General features: G+C 45.4%; 1 protein-coding gene across 1 annotated transcript in view; it reads right to left on the bottom strand.

The window, feature by feature from the left end:
* Nucleotides 1-224: 224 nt before the first annotated feature.
* The window catches only part of SLC7A14 (solute carrier family 7 member 14), a 39,377-nt gene continuing 22,156 nt past the window's right edge, over nucleotides 225-17,445 (bottom strand). The window contains exons 4-7 of the mRNA XM_016202983.2: nucleotides 16,450-16,596; nucleotides 14,220-14,428; nucleotides 11,538-12,415; nucleotides 225-703 (exon numbers count right to left, since the gene is read on the bottom strand). Coding sequence (XP_016058469.2) covers nucleotides 381-703; nucleotides 11,538-12,415; nucleotides 14,220-14,428; nucleotides 16,450-16,596 — 1,557 coding nt within the window. The 3' untranslated portion in view covers nucleotides 225-380. The remainder of the gene's footprint in view (nucleotides 704-11,537; nucleotides 12,416-14,219; nucleotides 14,429-16,449; nucleotides 16,597-17,445) is intronic.

Genomic DNA, 17,445 nt, shown 5'->3' with positions numbered 1-17,445 from the left:
CAGCCTCAATGTGTCCAAGAAGTTTTCTCCTTGCTTCTTGGGGTCTCAGTAAGAAGCAAAAAAATTCAACCAGCAAAGCAAAGGCCTAGGAAACATTTGCTGTCAATTAGCTCTTAGATGGTTGCATCTAAGATAGAATTTCTTATAGCTTCTTGTTGTTTTTTTCTATAAGGGGATCAGTTAGAGGACCCAGGTTAAACCCTTCGAAAGAACTATACTGAAGAGCAAAAGTAGCAAATGACAGGCTATGACTGGGGACTAACTTTGGGGAAGGCTGGACTTTTGAAATGAGAGGCAAAACGTTTTCACCTTCTAGCCCACAGGTTAAGTTGCCGAAAATAAATCACCACCATTTCTACCCATTCCTTGTGTGTTTACTCCTACTCCGGAGAGTAATCTAACTCATCATTTGCAATCAGGGCCTCCGAGTTCTGTTTGTGTTTGCTTTTGCCCTTCGCTTTGCTACTTGTCCGGGTGTTGGCCTTCGCATCTGACATCTGTTGGTAATAGAAGCCTTTGTCTTCGGCCGGCCCGCCCCAGTTCTCCTGGCTCTCGCCCTCTGTGGCGTAGGAGAAACCCTCCTCCACCGAGAAAGGGTCGTCCACATCGTAGCTCTGGTACGTGCTTTGGTGCAGGGCCTCTTCTCGGGCACTGATTTCCAGGGTGCTGTTCCAGATGCCATACCCAAAATAAATGAGCATACCTGCAGGAGGGGAAAGGCACAGGTGAATGAGCGGTTGCTTTGGGACCCATGGGGTGAGTGGGGAGGTTACTCTCAATGGTGTAAGCAGAGATGGCGGTTGATGTGTTTTCTTTGGTCTACACCATATTTGAAAGAGACTAGAATTAGAGGGCATTAAAAATTGGGAGATGCTGCATTAAGCAATCCACATCTATAGCTTCCCCTAAAAAAGTCTGACAACACTGTACCCACATTCCTGTATGGCAACTTCAGGCTGGAGGTAAGAACTAGCTGACTCTTTAGACAGGATACAGGTTCTCTAGGTCACCCCAGTCCCCACCTCTGCTGTTGACACCCAGCTTACTACATTTGTGTAGATGCCAGCCAGGAGTCTGCATTTTTTTACCTTGGGCTAGATATTTATGGATCAGCAACAGTGTATTCCCAACATTCTCACATTTTATTATCCTATGCTTCCATCTTTTATTTTACCACTTAGCAAAATTCATGTTATCCTGTGCTTTCCCTTGTCATATTTCACTCACCAAAAGTGTAATACATTATTGCCACACAGAGGTGTCTACTCCCTTCTATGGCCTCCTAGAGAGTGTAGTGCATGCAGCTGGTGTGGCCCTAAAAACAGCATTTGTGTGATTGACTACCTGCACAGAGAAGGTCTATTTCATAGACTCTGTGGAAAACTGGCACTTAATATTTGTCGAATGAATGAATGAGGATTCCTAATAAGCATAAAATATTCAGTGCAACTCCTTGTTTTGATGTCACTTCAAGCAAAGGAAAGAAACTTGTCTCCTTAATCAGTATGTAGCATTAATATAGACAAATGCTTCATTTCTATGAGAAATTTTTGGAAACAATATATAAAAATAATTTGAGAGCCCCCATTTTCTATCTGGAAAACTGAGAACCATAGCCTCGGGAGGCCATAGGGCATGGTGATTAAGAGTGTGAGTCATGGGTTCAAATCCTGCCCCCACTACTATTAACTGTGTAGTTACTTAGCCTCTTTGTGCGTCAGTTTTCTCTTCTATAAAGCCTTGGGAGTTATTGTACCTACAACATGGGGTTGCTGTGAGAATGACACCAGTTAAACAATAGTTTTCAACCCTGGCTGCGCCTGAGGGTCAGTCACCTGGGGAGTTTTTGAACCACTCTGATAGCTAAGCCTCATCCTTAGAGATTCTGATTTAATTGATCTGCGGTGTGACCCAAGCATAGGTATGGTTTTTAAAGCTCCACAGGTGATTCCAATGGTCAGCCAAGTCTGAGAACCACTGAGATCCAGGACGTAGAGCTCCTGATTCATGTATTCCACCGCCAACTTTGGCCATCTTATGGCCTGGCCATTGGGGGTGACTCGGTTATGCACCCTCCTTCTAGGCCCCTGGTACCCTCTTCTGAGGGGCACTAGTCCCTTTGGCTTTGCTAACCCTGCAGGCATCTGCTGGGCTGTTGGCTTAGAATAGCAAGGTCAAGTCTGCTTTCCGCTCTGGTGCTTGAGAAAATCCTGCTCCGTTTTGAATTTGAAGTGTGTCTATTTAAGCTTGGATTTCTTCTTTCTTGCCTCAAATCACCCCCCACCCCCCGAGAAATCAACTTTTCAGCAGCCAAAGTAAGCAGAGATTTATAGTCCTAATTGGTAATAAATCCTCAAGTTAATCATTTGCAGATGTAGCTTTTACTTCTCAAATAGTGACTTTATTTTTTCTCTCTCTTGCCTGGGGGTGGGGGTGGCAGTGGGGGACAGTCACTATCCTTGTGTAGCATGAGGCGTCAAATTAAGACCTAAAAGAGCCAGTCTGCTGCTTCTTGGAGAATGCCTCTGTTGGAAGCATGTCTAGACCTGAGAATAAAATTCAGGAGACTAGGTGGAATTAGCAGGCACACTCCTCCTTTTGCTCAGTTTTGCTTTTTTGCTATCTGTTTTTCTTAGACATCCAGGCAGGCGCCAACTCTTGCCTCCTACTCCTGCTTGGTATCTATTCTATCAGTTCTTTCCTCTCTGATCCCCTTCTCTGACCTTATTTATTTCCCTGCTGAGCTCTATGCCATTTTTTTTCTTTTCCCAGTGCCCCTCACTCCTCTGCCACCCCTCGCCTCATTCAAGCACGGGTTTGACATCTATTCTAACAGACCATCCCCTACCTTCAGCAGGTATTGGGGTGCCAGGTAGATTGACATTTATGGCAATTCTCTTGCTGTGAATTGCTCATAGAATCATAGATATTCAGAGTCTATAGATTATCCATTTATTTGAAAGCCTTTATTTTACAGAAGTAGAGATAGAGGTTGGGAAAGACTAAATCACTTCTGTAGGTTTGAGAGGGGGCAGAACTAGCAATCCATATGGATCTAGAAAAGGCTCTTGTATGTCCAGTCCTTCACAACTCCCCTTCCTGAACCAGGAAGAAATGTGTGTGTGTGTGTGTGTGTGTGTGTGAGAGAGAGAGAGAGAGAGAGAGAGAGAGAAAGGGGAGGCGGAGTGTGAGAATGCATTGACTGTGATTACTTTGGGAATGCAATCCATGGAAACCTGCCACATAAATATTTATGGGCCTTTTAATGTTTGCTCTGAGCCCCCTACAGTTTCAAAGGTGTGTCACTCTCTTCAAAAACACATTTCAAATATGAGTGCTGTGAACCAAGAAGCAACTGTGCGTGCAGCCTGATGGAATAAGCAGTCAGCATTCCCCACGGCTTGGCTCTCTCTGCCTTCATCCCTCTTGCGGCCCTTAGTCAATTCAGGAAAAGTGGTGGGATGCAGAGGGAGGTAGGAGAAAAGAAAAACTGGAGGGAGACAAAGAAACAGAAGGGAACAAATGAAGTGAGGGAGGGAGGAAGAGAGAGAGAAGAGGAGAGGAGAGAAACATGTAGTACCATCTGTCACACATAAACAAGGGCTTTGTGTCGGAGGAGTAAACAGAGCTGCTAAAAGCCTCCTGTGTAGAAGCCGGGTGTTCTGTTTCTGCTCCTTTCACTTGGCTTAGTGAACTAAGCATGAGGTAGTTTCTGAAAAATCTGTGGGGATTCTGGGAACCCTGCATCATCTAAGCTAGACTTCACACAACACCTCTGGGTGCCGAAGTCCTGTAACGATGCATTTAGGTTGCACCTTTATCTCAAGGAGCTCAAAAGGGTATACAAATGTTATCTTGTTTAGACTCCTTCTAGCCTGTCAGGGGATGTGTGTGTTTACGATTATATGCATTTCACAGACAGGAAACTGGGCACAGGACAGAACAAAGGATTGTCCACAGCAACACGGTTGGTGGTCGGACTGTGAATCCTTCTGGGTCTCTCCGTGTCCTAACCGAGGGTGCTTCCATCTGCTATTTCTCCCATTAACCAGGGGCGGCTATGAGGTATAGACTGGTTGAAAAAAATTTTACCTACAGTTTAAAAAATTTTGCTTAACTTTTTATTTTGAAGAATTCTGAACATATACAAAAGTGGAGAGAATGGTATAAAGAACCCCATGTACACATTGCTAGCTCCCTGCCTCCCTTCTCTTAGCTTATTTTGAAACAAATTCCTTCCATCCTATGTATGTACTTCTAAAATAGGCTCCTTTAAAAACTTTAACTTAGTATCATTACACATCTAAAAACTAATAATAATTCCTTAATATCTGATATCTACTAGTATTAAAATTTCCCTGAATTAGTATACATGTGGGAAAAAACCCTTCACCTTATAAGGCTATATACTTAGTCCAATGAGGCTGTCATTGCTTGAAATAGTCTTGGGCACTGCTATTTAGGTTGTCACTAGGACTGGTATTATATTCTTTTGTAAACCCTTACAGGTGGCAAAGTTTTATTTTTGAGAATGGATTTAGTTTTGGCATAAGCCAGAATTCATTTGGAACCAAGCCTCAATAAGATGGCTAATTGATAAGTAATAGTATTTATTCTATTCACATATTTAATTCTGCTGGTGCTTAAAAACTTTCATTCATTGCTCCTTGGTTACATACCTTATATCTGTAATAAATGACAAGCAGGTGTGATGTTGAAAATCAGAAGGGAATCAATTTTTGTGCTGCAGTGTCCACACACATACACACATACACACACACAATGGACCCGGGGGCTCCGCTGTTGGACTGGAATTAAGACTTTTTTTAGTTGCGGATCCTGGTGGGAGGGGGCACTAAAGGCAGAGACTAGTTAGCAGCAGAAGTGTTTCAACATTTTAACAACAGACATGGCTGTACCGGGCACACGGGCTAAATGCCAGCCCTGGTCAAAGGTAAAGGCCATGAGTCCTGCGAAAGGCTGTCTGCAGTGAAGGGAGGTATTCACAGGGAGGCTTTGGCTTCTTTTCCAGACTGAGTTCCCTGGTGGAAAATGGGCCCAATGAGAAGTTTGGGCTGGATGTGTGAAGAATCATGCCTTGAGAAATTGAATGGGCTTTCTTTATGTAGTAGGACACTGTGATCGTCGAGCCCTTTATAAAAAACCATGTTCTTGTCCATCAGCCCAGAGAAGCTAAGAGCTGCACAGTCCATCAGTGATGGAAATGGCACTGGGACTCACATCTCGTGATGGCTGTTCCCATCCCACTTAAATGCTTCGGGAAGGTGTAGAAATGTCACGCCTGCCTTCAGATGCTGGGGCACCTCAGCATGAGCTGGCACTACACCTACGTGCTCTACTTGTGTTGATCCATTCTGTGGTGATTAAGCAAATGATCCCAAACCTACACGTGAGAGGGATGGGAGGAGTGGTCCTCTGGATCAGATGGGAGAAAACCTAGAACAAAAACTTAACTCTGAAAAGAGGCTGAGGGACCTGGAGATGGATGATACCAGCAGGTTTCCAATTCTGCAGGCACACACTTGGGTTGGGCAGCAGGTCCTTGATCTCTGGAGCCCCCCAGGAGCTGTCTGTCCTCTGCTCGTAGCTCCACGCTCAGGGCGGGAGAAGGTGGGCCACCTGACCTCGGGCTGGGTGGAGTTGCCTCTTCCTGGGGAGCATTTTCCCTCAGGAAGCCCTGCCTGTGCAGATAACTGAGGCACTTTGTTTTGCCCAGAGGCTTTTTTATTTTTATTACTCTGGGATCAACTTTCCAAAACAGACATTTGCCAATGCAGAGATGAAGACTGGATGGTAATGAGGTGGCCTCCCATCCAGCGCAATCCCTGCCAACTCCCACTCTGCTGGTTATTTTTTACAATACACTGCAAGCCCTGTTGGTTGTAATAACAGTACGATTTACTATGGAGTGGCCAGGAAGAGTAGGTTCAGGATGGAGAGATTCCCTCCCCGGCCCTGCAACTAATCTAACATAAAACAGCATTACTTTGTGTTTCAGTTTCCCATCTGCAAAATGGAGCTGGGGACCCATATTTTGTTTGAGGGGTATAATAGCCATGAGACAGAATGCATTTTGTCAAAGAATATTAAAAAATCTAATAATCCAAGCCAGCAATTGTACTTCTAATTCAATAAAAACCCAAGGGGAATGTGTCCATGTGACCACCAAATGCACCTACAAGAATGTTCAGAGAGGTTCTATACCCAACAGCCCCAAACTGGAAACAGGCTAAACGTCCATGGACACTAGAATGGATAATACCTTGTGGTGTATCACCGCAGGGCAAGGCTGGACGGCAAGGAGAAAGAACACACTAAATCTACAGGCAACAACGGGAATGAACCCCTCACACACGGAATGCGGAGGGAAAGAAGCCCGGCGCCCACTCTGTCAGGGCTTTACGCTGCTCCGGGCGGCGGCCCCTGCCCGCTCCGGCCTTCCGTCTCTGCAGTGGTCCTCTCCGCCTTCATTCTCAGCCGCCCCGGGTGCAGAGCCGTGGCCGCCCTCGGCCCCTTTTCCCCATGTGTCTCCCTGTCCTGCCCAGCGCCTCTGCCAGCGGGCGGCCTGGACTCCTGCAGGGCTCGCCTCCATCCTCCCCCCTCCTCGGGACCCCGCTGGCCCTGTTGCCATCCTCAGCCTGGCCTTCATGATTTTTCTTACTCTCCTGGTGCTGAAGGTGCCAGTGGTTTTCTCCTTTGCCTACAAGGAGAATTTTAAACTTATTTGTGGGACATCTCATCAGGAATTTGTTCATCTCGGTGCCCTCTCAAGTCCCAATTCATGACTCCCTTCTTTTCCTCCTTGCCCCCTCATCACAATAGCTGCTTTGGTCAATGTCCAATAAAATTCCAGGGGGTAGCTCAAAGACGGTACGCGGTGCCTCCTCTTTGGAATATTTATGTTTTAGTACAGGCTATATGGGCTCCATTGCCCAAATCACAAGTTCTACCTGCTCTCTAAATCTATAGACAAGAATTCGTTCTCCTCAGAGGGATTGAAAACATTTCAGATGAAAACTTGGCTGCCTTCATGGTAAGGAGGCCTGCAAACTGGTCTCACAAATGATCAATTCATAATAATGGCCCCAGGGAACAGTTGACCTGAAAGATGCCCATGAAAATCCCAGTGTGCAGTGTTCTCACGAGTCCCTCCTACTTTCATACCCCCCGAGCCTCTGCCCTGTTCCTGGAGATGTTCTCACAAAGCTGCATCAGCTAAGAGAAGAGGGGAATGAAGGCTGATCCGTGCTCATTTTGTGGGATTACTGAACATTTGCTGTTGGATTACTTCTCTTTCCTGAAGGAAAAGAAACAGGTGCTGGGTAATCTTGTTGGGGCTTGTGCCTCATTTCACTCTCTGAGTTGTGTCTTCTGAAGGTCAAAGCTTAGCAAAACATTGTGACAAAAATGTTGCAATTACGATTCCCGTTTAGAGAGGGTTGGGTAAAAAAAATGTATCCAAGGAGATTATTAAGGTATGACTCAGCCTAATCATGTAAAGCTTTAAAAAAATTACCTGATGTTTCATAAGAAGCTCCATTTAAAAATATATCTATGTTCTCCCCAGGAAAGCTATGCTATAAATAGAGATTAAGAGGAAAAATAGGACATTTTGGAGACTCAGAAGTTTAGAGGTGGGATATTTAATCGATAGCATCATTAAAGATTTTATAAGCCAATTTGGGGTTGTAGGGTGGGTGTATTTTATACAGGCAAATATGTGTTTTGAAAAACAGGGTTTTGTAATTAAATGATCTATCTTGCTTGCTATTATCTCCTTATTTTTCTCTCTAGATGGGTGGCTCTCAAATTCGAGCATGCATCAGAATCACCTGGGGGGCTCTCGAACACCTAAATGACCCTTGGAGATTCCGTTCCAGTGGCGACAGGGTCCGAAACGGCATTTCTAACTAGTTCCCAGGTGATGCTCACGTTACTGGCCTGGGAGCACACTTTAAGAACCACTATTCTAGGTCATTTTAAACATGGCTGCACATTATAATTACCCGAAGGAGCTTTAAAAAATACCCAGTATTGACCATACTAGACCAATTGATTCAGAAAAATCTCTGTAGAGGAGATTCTGGGCGTAGAATGTTTTAGAAACAACTCAGGTGATTCTGATGTGTGCATCTTTGTTCTAGGTGAAGCTGACCTGTATACCAGCCTTCAAAGATCACGATACCAAAGGAGTTAGTAGCTGGCAGCTGAGTGTTTGTTGACCTGCGGGCTCCTGTGCCCTGTCTGGCTGGCCCCAGGCTGCAGGGTGGCATCCTCCCCTGCCAGGGAGTATCAGTTTCTGGAGCGAGCTTGAAGTTTGTGCTATCAGCAAGATTGCAAAAGGCTCTCTGGGAGTTTTCTTCTGCCTGATAACTGGGAAGGCAGCCTGAGTCAGAACAGGTTCACGCTGTACTTTGGCTTGTGATAGCTAGTTTGGGGGACAATGAATCACTTTAGATTTTTTAAAAAAAGGCAGGAAAGAAACAGTTCTCATTGCTTTCCCAAATATTTTCTTATTTAAGCCCCACACAGAACGAGATCAAGGATAGTAAATTATCTGCATTTTTCCAGATGAATAAACTCTAAACTTCCCAAAGTCACAAGACACAGAGGTGGCAGAGTCGTGATTGGAACCCAGGGATGTTTGATTCCAAAGGCAAGGGTCCCTGCCACCTCATCACTTTTGCAAAATGCTTTTGTATGCCAGAAACCATAGATAATATGTAGGACCAGCTACTTAATTTGTGGGTATGGGTGCAAAACAAAACCATGGAGCCCCTGTTAAAAAACTGTTAAGAATTCAAGAAGGTAGCAACTGAGCATTCAACCAAGTGTAGGATCCTATGTGACTACACAGGTCATATGCCCAGGAAGCCAGCCCTACCTGATGTTATGTGTTAATCCACACATATCAAACATCCTGATCAAATAAAAAGGTCTGCTCAGAGGCACCCTGGTAGGGAGGTAGGAGCCCTAGATTTGAGCATAGAGATACTGGATTGCAGTAATAGCTCTGTGAATAACTTCCTGTTATTCCTGTTGACCTTGAGCGTATAATTTAACCTCTTGGAGGTTCACTTTGCTCATCTGTGAAACTGAGAGAGGGAGAAGTGGGGAGGTGGTGGACTATATTAGTGTCTCTCAAACTTTATTTATATATCACATTTTAGTGCAGTGGCTATGATCATGGACTTTGGACCCACATTACCTGAGTACTGATTTTGGCTCTGCTTTATTCTAGCCATGTGACCTCAGTCAAATACCTCAGTTTTTTCATCTGTAAAATGGATATTGTTGTGAGGATTAAATAACTTAATATAAGTAAAACCCTCAGAATAATGTCTGTGTGATAAGTGCAATATGTGTTAATTATTGCTATGAATCATATAGCATCTGCATGAGTACTAATGTTTTTCTTAATTTGACTCCTTTTTAAATTTAAAAATAATCACCAGATTTATGTATGTATATTTTTTTAGTATATGTGAAAATGTATAATAACCATATAATATTTTTATTTTGTGTGTGTGTTTTTTAATCCTCACCTGAGGATATTTTCCCCCCCATTGCTTTTCAGAGAGAGTGGAAGGGAGAGAAAGAGAGAAACATTGATGTGAGAGAGACACACCACTTGGTTGCCTCCTGCACGAGCCCTTACCGGGGCCGGGGGTCGAGCCTGCAACTGAGGTACGTGCCCTTGGCTGGAATGGAAACCGGGCTCCTTCAGTCTACTGGCCGACACTCTAACCACTGAGCGAAACTGGCTAGGGCACCATATAATATTTTAAAAAGTTCATTCATATACTCTCTAAAGTCAGCCCAAATATTACCAATGGAATGGTCACCCTACCGGGGGTAATACTGAACTAGATAGTAAAGGCCCCTTCCAGCTTTAATAGTCTAGCAATAAATGAGTAAATCCATGTATCTTTGTGTCTATACCTTTATTCATTTCACAAATATATGACTAAAATATTTCTACCCACTTCAGTCCTACCCATGATAGGATCTTTCCATTGCTTAGCTACATGTTACAGTGGGAAAATGTTTAAACAGAGGAGAGAGATTGTGAATCAATCATATAAATGGTTAAAACCTTGATGAATAAGTGGTGTTGTCCTCTGGAGAAATCCCCCTAATGTCTAACAGAGGATGAGACCTAGAATAGTGAAAAATTGAAACAAAATGTGTACAGGAAGACACAAAATAGCCTTCAGAGGAGAGGAATCTGAAGGGAGACATATGCCCTTTCCTTTGAGTACTATGATTTCCCCCCCATTTTTCTCTATCTAAACCTTACCTTATAGGCCTACTTCAAATTCTACCTCATCAAAGTCCTTTCTGGCTATTATGACAGGAAGTTTCTTTGTTTCTCATCTGAAGAGTGCTTTATAATCATAGAGAAGTATTTACTAAGCACCTACTATGTTCCAGACACAGAAGGCACAATGTTGAACACCCATATCCCTGACCTCAAGAAGTAGATGGTTTATTAATTGATGAGTCTCTATACTGTCTTGCCCAGTCTAGTTGATTCATGCATATTGGTCTTGCCTCTCCTTAAGGCAGGGGTTAGTTATTCTATTACTTTCCTATTCCTCAAAGCACCTAAGGATCCCCCTTAGCTAAGCATTTGTTACCAGAGACCCTAGGGTTACCAAGTTGTATAGGGAACATAAAAATAGTGACTAAAGAACTTTAAAATTAATCTTCACTTAAACATCCCTCTCAAGTTACTACTAGCACCAATCCCCAGCCATCTTATAAACATCTTGAAGGCAAAGAAAGTGAGTTTAGAAAGAGCAACTCTAATTCACACCCAAAGCTGTGAACAACTGAGGACCTGAGAGAGTCCTATCAGTTATCAACTGAAGACGGATCATGGTGTGATGGATACTTCCCAAGAGAATGATTGGAATCTCAAAGGACAAAGAAAGGACCTTGGGGAAAAAAAAGAAAAACTCTTGAATAGTTTATGAAAGTCAATATGAAGTGAGGGATGTTAAATGGTGCCATAAAGCAATTTTATCAGAAAAAAATGATGCCAAAAAACCCACACTTAATTTATACTTTGCTTACTTAAAAATTATGGCATGGTTACTATTTTAATTTAATTTTGTCAAAAGTAGAATACTTTTTTCCATAATTTTTAGTTTCTAAGATAGAATCAGTTTTCCCCATTCTCACTTTTATTATGCTATTTTCCCCCTTTTTATGTGGATCCATTTAAAGTGGACCTTGTATGGTATTAATTATCCATAAGAAGAATGTTTAGTAATAGTATCCAATGAAGTGATAGATTGATCAGCATCATTCTTCAGAACCAATGACCAAGACCATAACAGGCAAAGGGTGCAACTAGCTTTCTTGACTCTAATGCAGAAAGCCAGGGCCCATAGAACCAGCCATACTTTTCTTGGAATGGCAATGCCTAGTCCAGCAAGAAGGTAATTTTTGGATAAGCCTGTTCAATGCCTTAAAAGGGAACTCTCAAAGCTCCAAAGGAAGTTGCTTACCCACAAAGCACCAGACGGCAAACCGGATCCACGTGATGGTGGAGAGCTTTAGCATGAGATAGATGTTCACCAGCATGGCAAAGGCAGGCACAAAGGGGAGGCAGGGGGCCATATAGGGCAGCTTCTTGGGGTTCTCTGGCTGCTGCAGGATCACAAACACCAGGGCACTGATCAGCAGCACCATCAGAACAACCAGAAGGATGGCCCACCAGCTCTGCTCTGAGATGTAGTCGGAACCGAAGATGATGAAGGAGCAGAAGATGAACATGAGGATGAAGAGCAGGAGCACGCAGATGGTCACCGTGTGCCCTGTAGCTGCCGTGGGCCGGTCCATCTTGCCTGGAAGGCCCAACCGGATCCTCATGGTGTAGTAACGGGGCCCGATCAGCTTTTTTAACTTGATGAGATAAATGTTTTCAGATTCGTCTGCTTCTATGCCTGTGGTCATGTCCACGGTGCCATAGTTGGGGTGGTTGACGTTGTAGGTTGACTTGTCTGATTTCCCTATGAGCATCTCATTGTCTCCCAAGGATGGTAAGTTCTTGGCCCCACATGGATTGGTGGCGGGGCCAGAAAACTCTTCCCCTTCACTCACAGGAGAACACACTTCCTTCTCACTGTCAGCCAGAATGTCCTCCTTCTTCTTTGTGTGCTCCTCCGATAAGAACTTGACAAAACCATCAATGTCACTCTCTGGCTGGTATCGAAGGAGCAAGACGCAGACAGAGACCAAGGTATAGGCGAGGAGAGTGCCGATGGACATCATCTCTATCAGGTCTCTCAGGCTGACTAACAGCGAGAGGAGAGCCGCCAGGAACCCAGACACAATGCAGGCCACCACTGGCGTCTCCGTGTAGGAGCTCACATGAGCCAGAAACCTGGAGGGTTGATGGAACACAGGGTTAACGTGGCTGCAGATGGTGTCTGACTCTAACATGGCTTAATTCCTCCTGGTCCTGCCCCTTCAATTGACTTCTGGATCCACTGCTCTAAATACAGCTGAGATGCCTACCCCAGGATTTGGTTCCTGGAATATAATTTTAAAAGAATTTACTTTAATTCCTTGGTTTTGAGACAAACTTTTATTAAAGTTCCTACCCGATTATGTGATGTGAAGGGATGATTGAATCTAGGGGGTATTTCAGAAACCTAAATTGAAATCCAGGCTTTGCTGGGAAGAAGTGATAGTTGGAGAAGTCACACAGCTGCTTGGGGGTCCTCTAGACCTGTTACCCAAAGTGTGGCCCACGCATCAGTGGCACCAGCATTGCCTTGCGGGACTCAACAAACTATGCTTTAAAAAACCTCCAGAGTCTGATTTATGCCAAAGCTTGAGTAGCATTGCTCAACAACATAAGTACAGGGATTTAGCTGGTAAAATAGCACAATAATTAAGAACCTGTGCTCACTGGCACAGGCTAAATTCAGCCAGTTACCAACTGGAGAAGACCAACAAGGGCAATTGAATGGCAGCTGCTTCCTTAGCGGTTCCTGTAGGCCTTAAGCAGGTTCCTGCTCTCTCCCATTCCTCCCTTATTTTCAGGACTCACACAAGACAATGCACTGTGCTTGGAGCCCCAGGCTCTTTCCTCTTAATTTCTTTGAGAGCAGAAAAACCTTTCGGATGTGTGAAATTGTCACACCTCCACCACAGTCCAATTCTTCCTGATCTATCCAGCTCCCCAAATATAGCAGCTCGGACCTGGTGATGACTGCAGGGGGTAGGCTGAGGAACTGGAGCAGACGATGACAGCCAATGGTAGAGATAAAGTCCCTGAGCTGGATCCCTCTGCACCCCGAGAACTCTGTGGTCTCCAGGGTTTACGCCTTGCTTTGTGCACTGGAAGAATGCCTTCCCTGCAAGCCCCTCACATGGTGGGCACTGGGAACCACAGGATGCTTCCATTTACCCTCTGTATTGGGGGCAGATAGGCCACTTCATGGTCAAGGCAGGGGGCAGGAAGAGTCACTATATTGGTGTGGTTAAAAGTCTGGTCTTTGGAGCCAGGCAGTCCTGGGTTCAAATCCTGCCCCCCACTCAGAAGCTGGGGGATTTAGGGCAAGTTTTTTTCCCACCTCTCTGAAAATACCCATCTAGTTCACTCTTCTATAAAACAGAGTTATTATAACAACTAAATAGAGTTATTGTGATGACTAGAAGGGATACTGTATACAAAGCACCTGGGATACACAAATATTCAATGAATGGTAGCTATTGCTGGTACTATTATTAGGTTCTGTTCAGAGGGTCTTGTTCTCCCTTTGATTAAAACTTTGCACTTTTTCACCTCCAGAGGTGCTGTGCAGAGAGGGCCAGGTATCAGGCCTCGATAAGAGGGCAGACCTAAGATGTCCTGAAATGGTTTCTCCCTTCTGGAGGCCACCCAGTGTAGCAGTTTGGCACCCACCATCTTTACAAAGGAATATACAATGTCAAACAGTAGAGGGGGCAGTTAGAGCAACAGATTAGTTTGTGCTAGATTGAGGGACCCAGAGTCAAATAGAGGAGCTGTTTCAGGGCGTAAGCTCTTTCAACTCAATCTCTTTGCCAGGATATATGACAAGTTCCACAGTCTATGTGACAGGCACTCACATCGAAATTGCAGTCAGACTGACAGCGAGTGACATGTTCCCTGTCAGGCATGACATAACAGAATCAGTCTCACAGAGCATAACCCTTACCTGAAAAGGAGCCCGTCACCAGCCATGGCATAAATGACCCTCGGCATTGGGAACAGGGAGCCCAGCAAGCTGACTGTCAATCCTGCAACTGACCCAATGGCCACTATGAATTTTGCAGCATAGAACCCATGAGCCACAAACATCTCCATGAGTGGGGATTCCGTGTCAATGGCATAATATGGCACCATCAGAGTTAAGATCATGCTCACCTGTTAAAACAAGAGAAAACATGGGTGGAGGTAGAGGGGACTGACAGCGTGGATGAACGTCCCATAGGAGAGAAAGAGCCCAGGACCTGGAGTCAGGGGCCCGCACAGCAGTTTGGATCTGCTACTTCTTGGCACATACCTTCACTTTAGAACAACGATTTGGCCTCTGGAGCTCTTGGTCTCAGCATTTTCTCCCCACATGTGGATTTAGTGGACTGGACCAGATAATCTCTAGTATCTTCCATTGGGCTTTTCATATCTAAGGAATAAGTCTGCAGGTATTTCAGCCCCAATGAAGCAGAGCTACTGACAGTTCAGTGAAGGGCAGACATTACCAGGTGGGAGTAGCTGCAGCCACAGGCACTGGAGCCTGGCAGTGACCACGGCACCCTGCCCACAAGGACATGACTCTCTTTTAAACTTTCAGAGTCTTACAAGGTCTTAACAGTACTCCTGTCACCCCAAAGACCAGAGATCAAAACTTCAAAGATAGGTGTGTAGGAGATCCATAGCCAATAAACTGATAAGACTCAGATGAGGGCTCGTATTTCCATTTCTTCTCTGCAGCTCAGTCCCAGGAGCCAGGCAAACCAACAAACAAATTACGGCATCAGGATGGAATCCAGTCCTACTCTTGGCTATTAAGACCACCATGGCTTTGCTTAATCAGGAATCACTGAACCAGGACCTATCTTCCTTCATACAGTATAGATCTGCCATAATATTCCTCCCTTCAGAATTGGCCTCAGGCAATGGAGCCACCAGTCATAAGGCCAGGCTCCCCCTGGCCTACAAAGGCCAATGCTGGCATCAAGAAGGGAGTTCAGAGCCTGAAAGGGAGAGAGTGGTGCATTGCGGAGTAGAGTGTCTGCGCTGCTCCTCCCACGCCACACCTCCCCGAGCGCTCTGTCTGCTGGGGTGATCGGGATATAGATAAGATGGGGCCACTTGTAATGTGTGTGCATAGTGGGAGGTTGAATTTCTATAAACCACATTCAAAGCTGCTCTTGTGTTTTCCTTTGGTTTCCAGGACAATCGTGTTTTGCAGCTTGCCTGGCTTCTTCAGGTGGTTGCTAAAGATGGTTTTATTTTTTCCGGGTGGGAGGGGAAGGAGGTGCTTTTCACATTCTATGCCAGCAGGAGCTGCAGGGCTTATAGGGCGCACCCCAGCTGCTGACTCTTTTTTAATGTGGTGACTGACGTGAGTGGGACTCTCAGGGCCTGGGGTATTTGTGTAACCACACACCTGTTGGCTTGTCAGCTGGTTCTCTCCACTGCCAGGGGCTGAGGGGATCTTGGATGTGGCTGATCTCTGTGATAGAAATTCTAGGGTGGGAGCTGAGAGATGACACATCAAAAGCGTGAGGAGCATCCCAGAGTGTGATCCTGAGCACACAAGACTGAAGGCTTCATTCTGAGGATGACCCTTAACAGGGAAACCCTAAGGGGTGAGCTTGAGCTCATGTAAAAGAAGCAACAGCAGAAAGACTGCACTTTCCCCGCCCCCAGGGTTTAAGGGAAGAGCATCTCCAGGGACGAAGCACTCTCTCTCCTCACTCTGGGGGAGCCTCGCCTCTTCACTGCCGGGAAGCTCCCAGAAGACAGAAGAGCATTGAGGAGGGTGCACAGAGGCCCACAATGCCTCTGCTCGCATGCACACCCACCCGTTACTGCCAGCCTATGATCTGAGCTCCTTGGACGGCAGCCCATTCCCAGCACACCACCCCCAGCCCCGGGAAGCAGCAGGCACCAAGAGCCTGTGCCCAGGGCAGGCGGGGATGGAGACTCAGGGCCTGTGGCTGAAGGAAGGGCCTGAGGTTCTCCCACCTCCAGTTTGGACGCCTGATTTTCATCTTGTCATCAGTGGGTGAAGATATAGGGAGCATGGACACATTCATACAAACACCGAGGGCACAAGGAGAGGATCACTTCCTGACAGAAGGGAACCCAGCCCCAGAGCCACATTTTAAGGTCAAATGCGAAAGGTCATGAGGCGTGTCCCCTAAGCACTTGGTACTTACAGATACATATGCTGTCAGGCAGATGACCAGGGAGGCGGTGATAGCATAAGGGATGGAGGTGTTGGGATTTTTGGCTTCCTCTCCAGTGGTGGCGATGATGTCAAACCCAATGAAAGCGTAGAAACACGTGGCTGCTCCTTGCAGCACCTGTAGGGATGATGACATTCGTCAGATTCAGAGTGTCAGGGCAGCACCAGGGCCTTACATGTGGCACCCACAATTGCCCAATGCCCAGCAGACATCACTGAGGGGCAGAGGGGGTAACATGGTGGGACTTGTGCTAAACACTCAAGTTCCAATCTCCTCTACTTTCTAGCTGGGTGAGACTAGGCCATTCCCTCATGTGTAAAATGGAGATAAGAATTATGCCCAAATAAAAACAAGTCATTCAACACATTCAAATCATTTTTGGAAATAAGTGGGGTTATAAAAAAATCACTAAGTTGGCTATCCTCATGTCTTGGAAAAACTCATTAACATCCCAATGCTTTTATCCAGTGGTTCTCAACCACACCCAGGGGCTGTGTTTACAAACTACCCATAGGGGGTGTCTGTAAATGTGGGGAGGTACTTGTGACTGTCACAGAGACATGGAGTGGGCGCTTCTGGCATTTAGTGTAGTGGGCTCAGATGCCTGCACAAAGAATTGTCCTGTCCAAATTACCATTAGTACCTCTGGTAGATCACCTCTAAGGTGACTTCTAGATTAGAAATGATGTAAAAGATTTTCAGATCTTCAAATATTCTATTGTCTCCCATGGGAAGACAGGTAGAGACGGTTTGAATTTTCTGCTTCTTTGGGGGGCTTCAGTGACCTAGTGGGGCTACAAGGCAGGAGGTCTGAGGTCTGAGGCTATGTAAAGCTGGGGAGGTGGTACCCAATGACATCTACTGGATGTCTGTCTGTCAGGAGCATGCGTGACTCCAGGGATGGTTGGGACTTGATAAGTTAAGGTATCAGTGAAAATCTTCCACTGAGGAGTGTATTACTTTCTT

This window comes from Miniopterus natalensis, chromosome 6 (genome assembly GCF_054644295.1).
Source record: "Miniopterus natalensis isolate mMinNat1 chromosome 6, mMinNat1.hap1, whole genome shotgun sequence".
In the NCBI taxonomy this organism is placed as follows: Eukaryota; Metazoa; Chordata; class Mammalia; order Chiroptera; family Miniopteridae; genus Miniopterus; species Miniopterus natalensis.
This window is presented reverse-complemented; position numbering and strand designations above follow the sequence as displayed.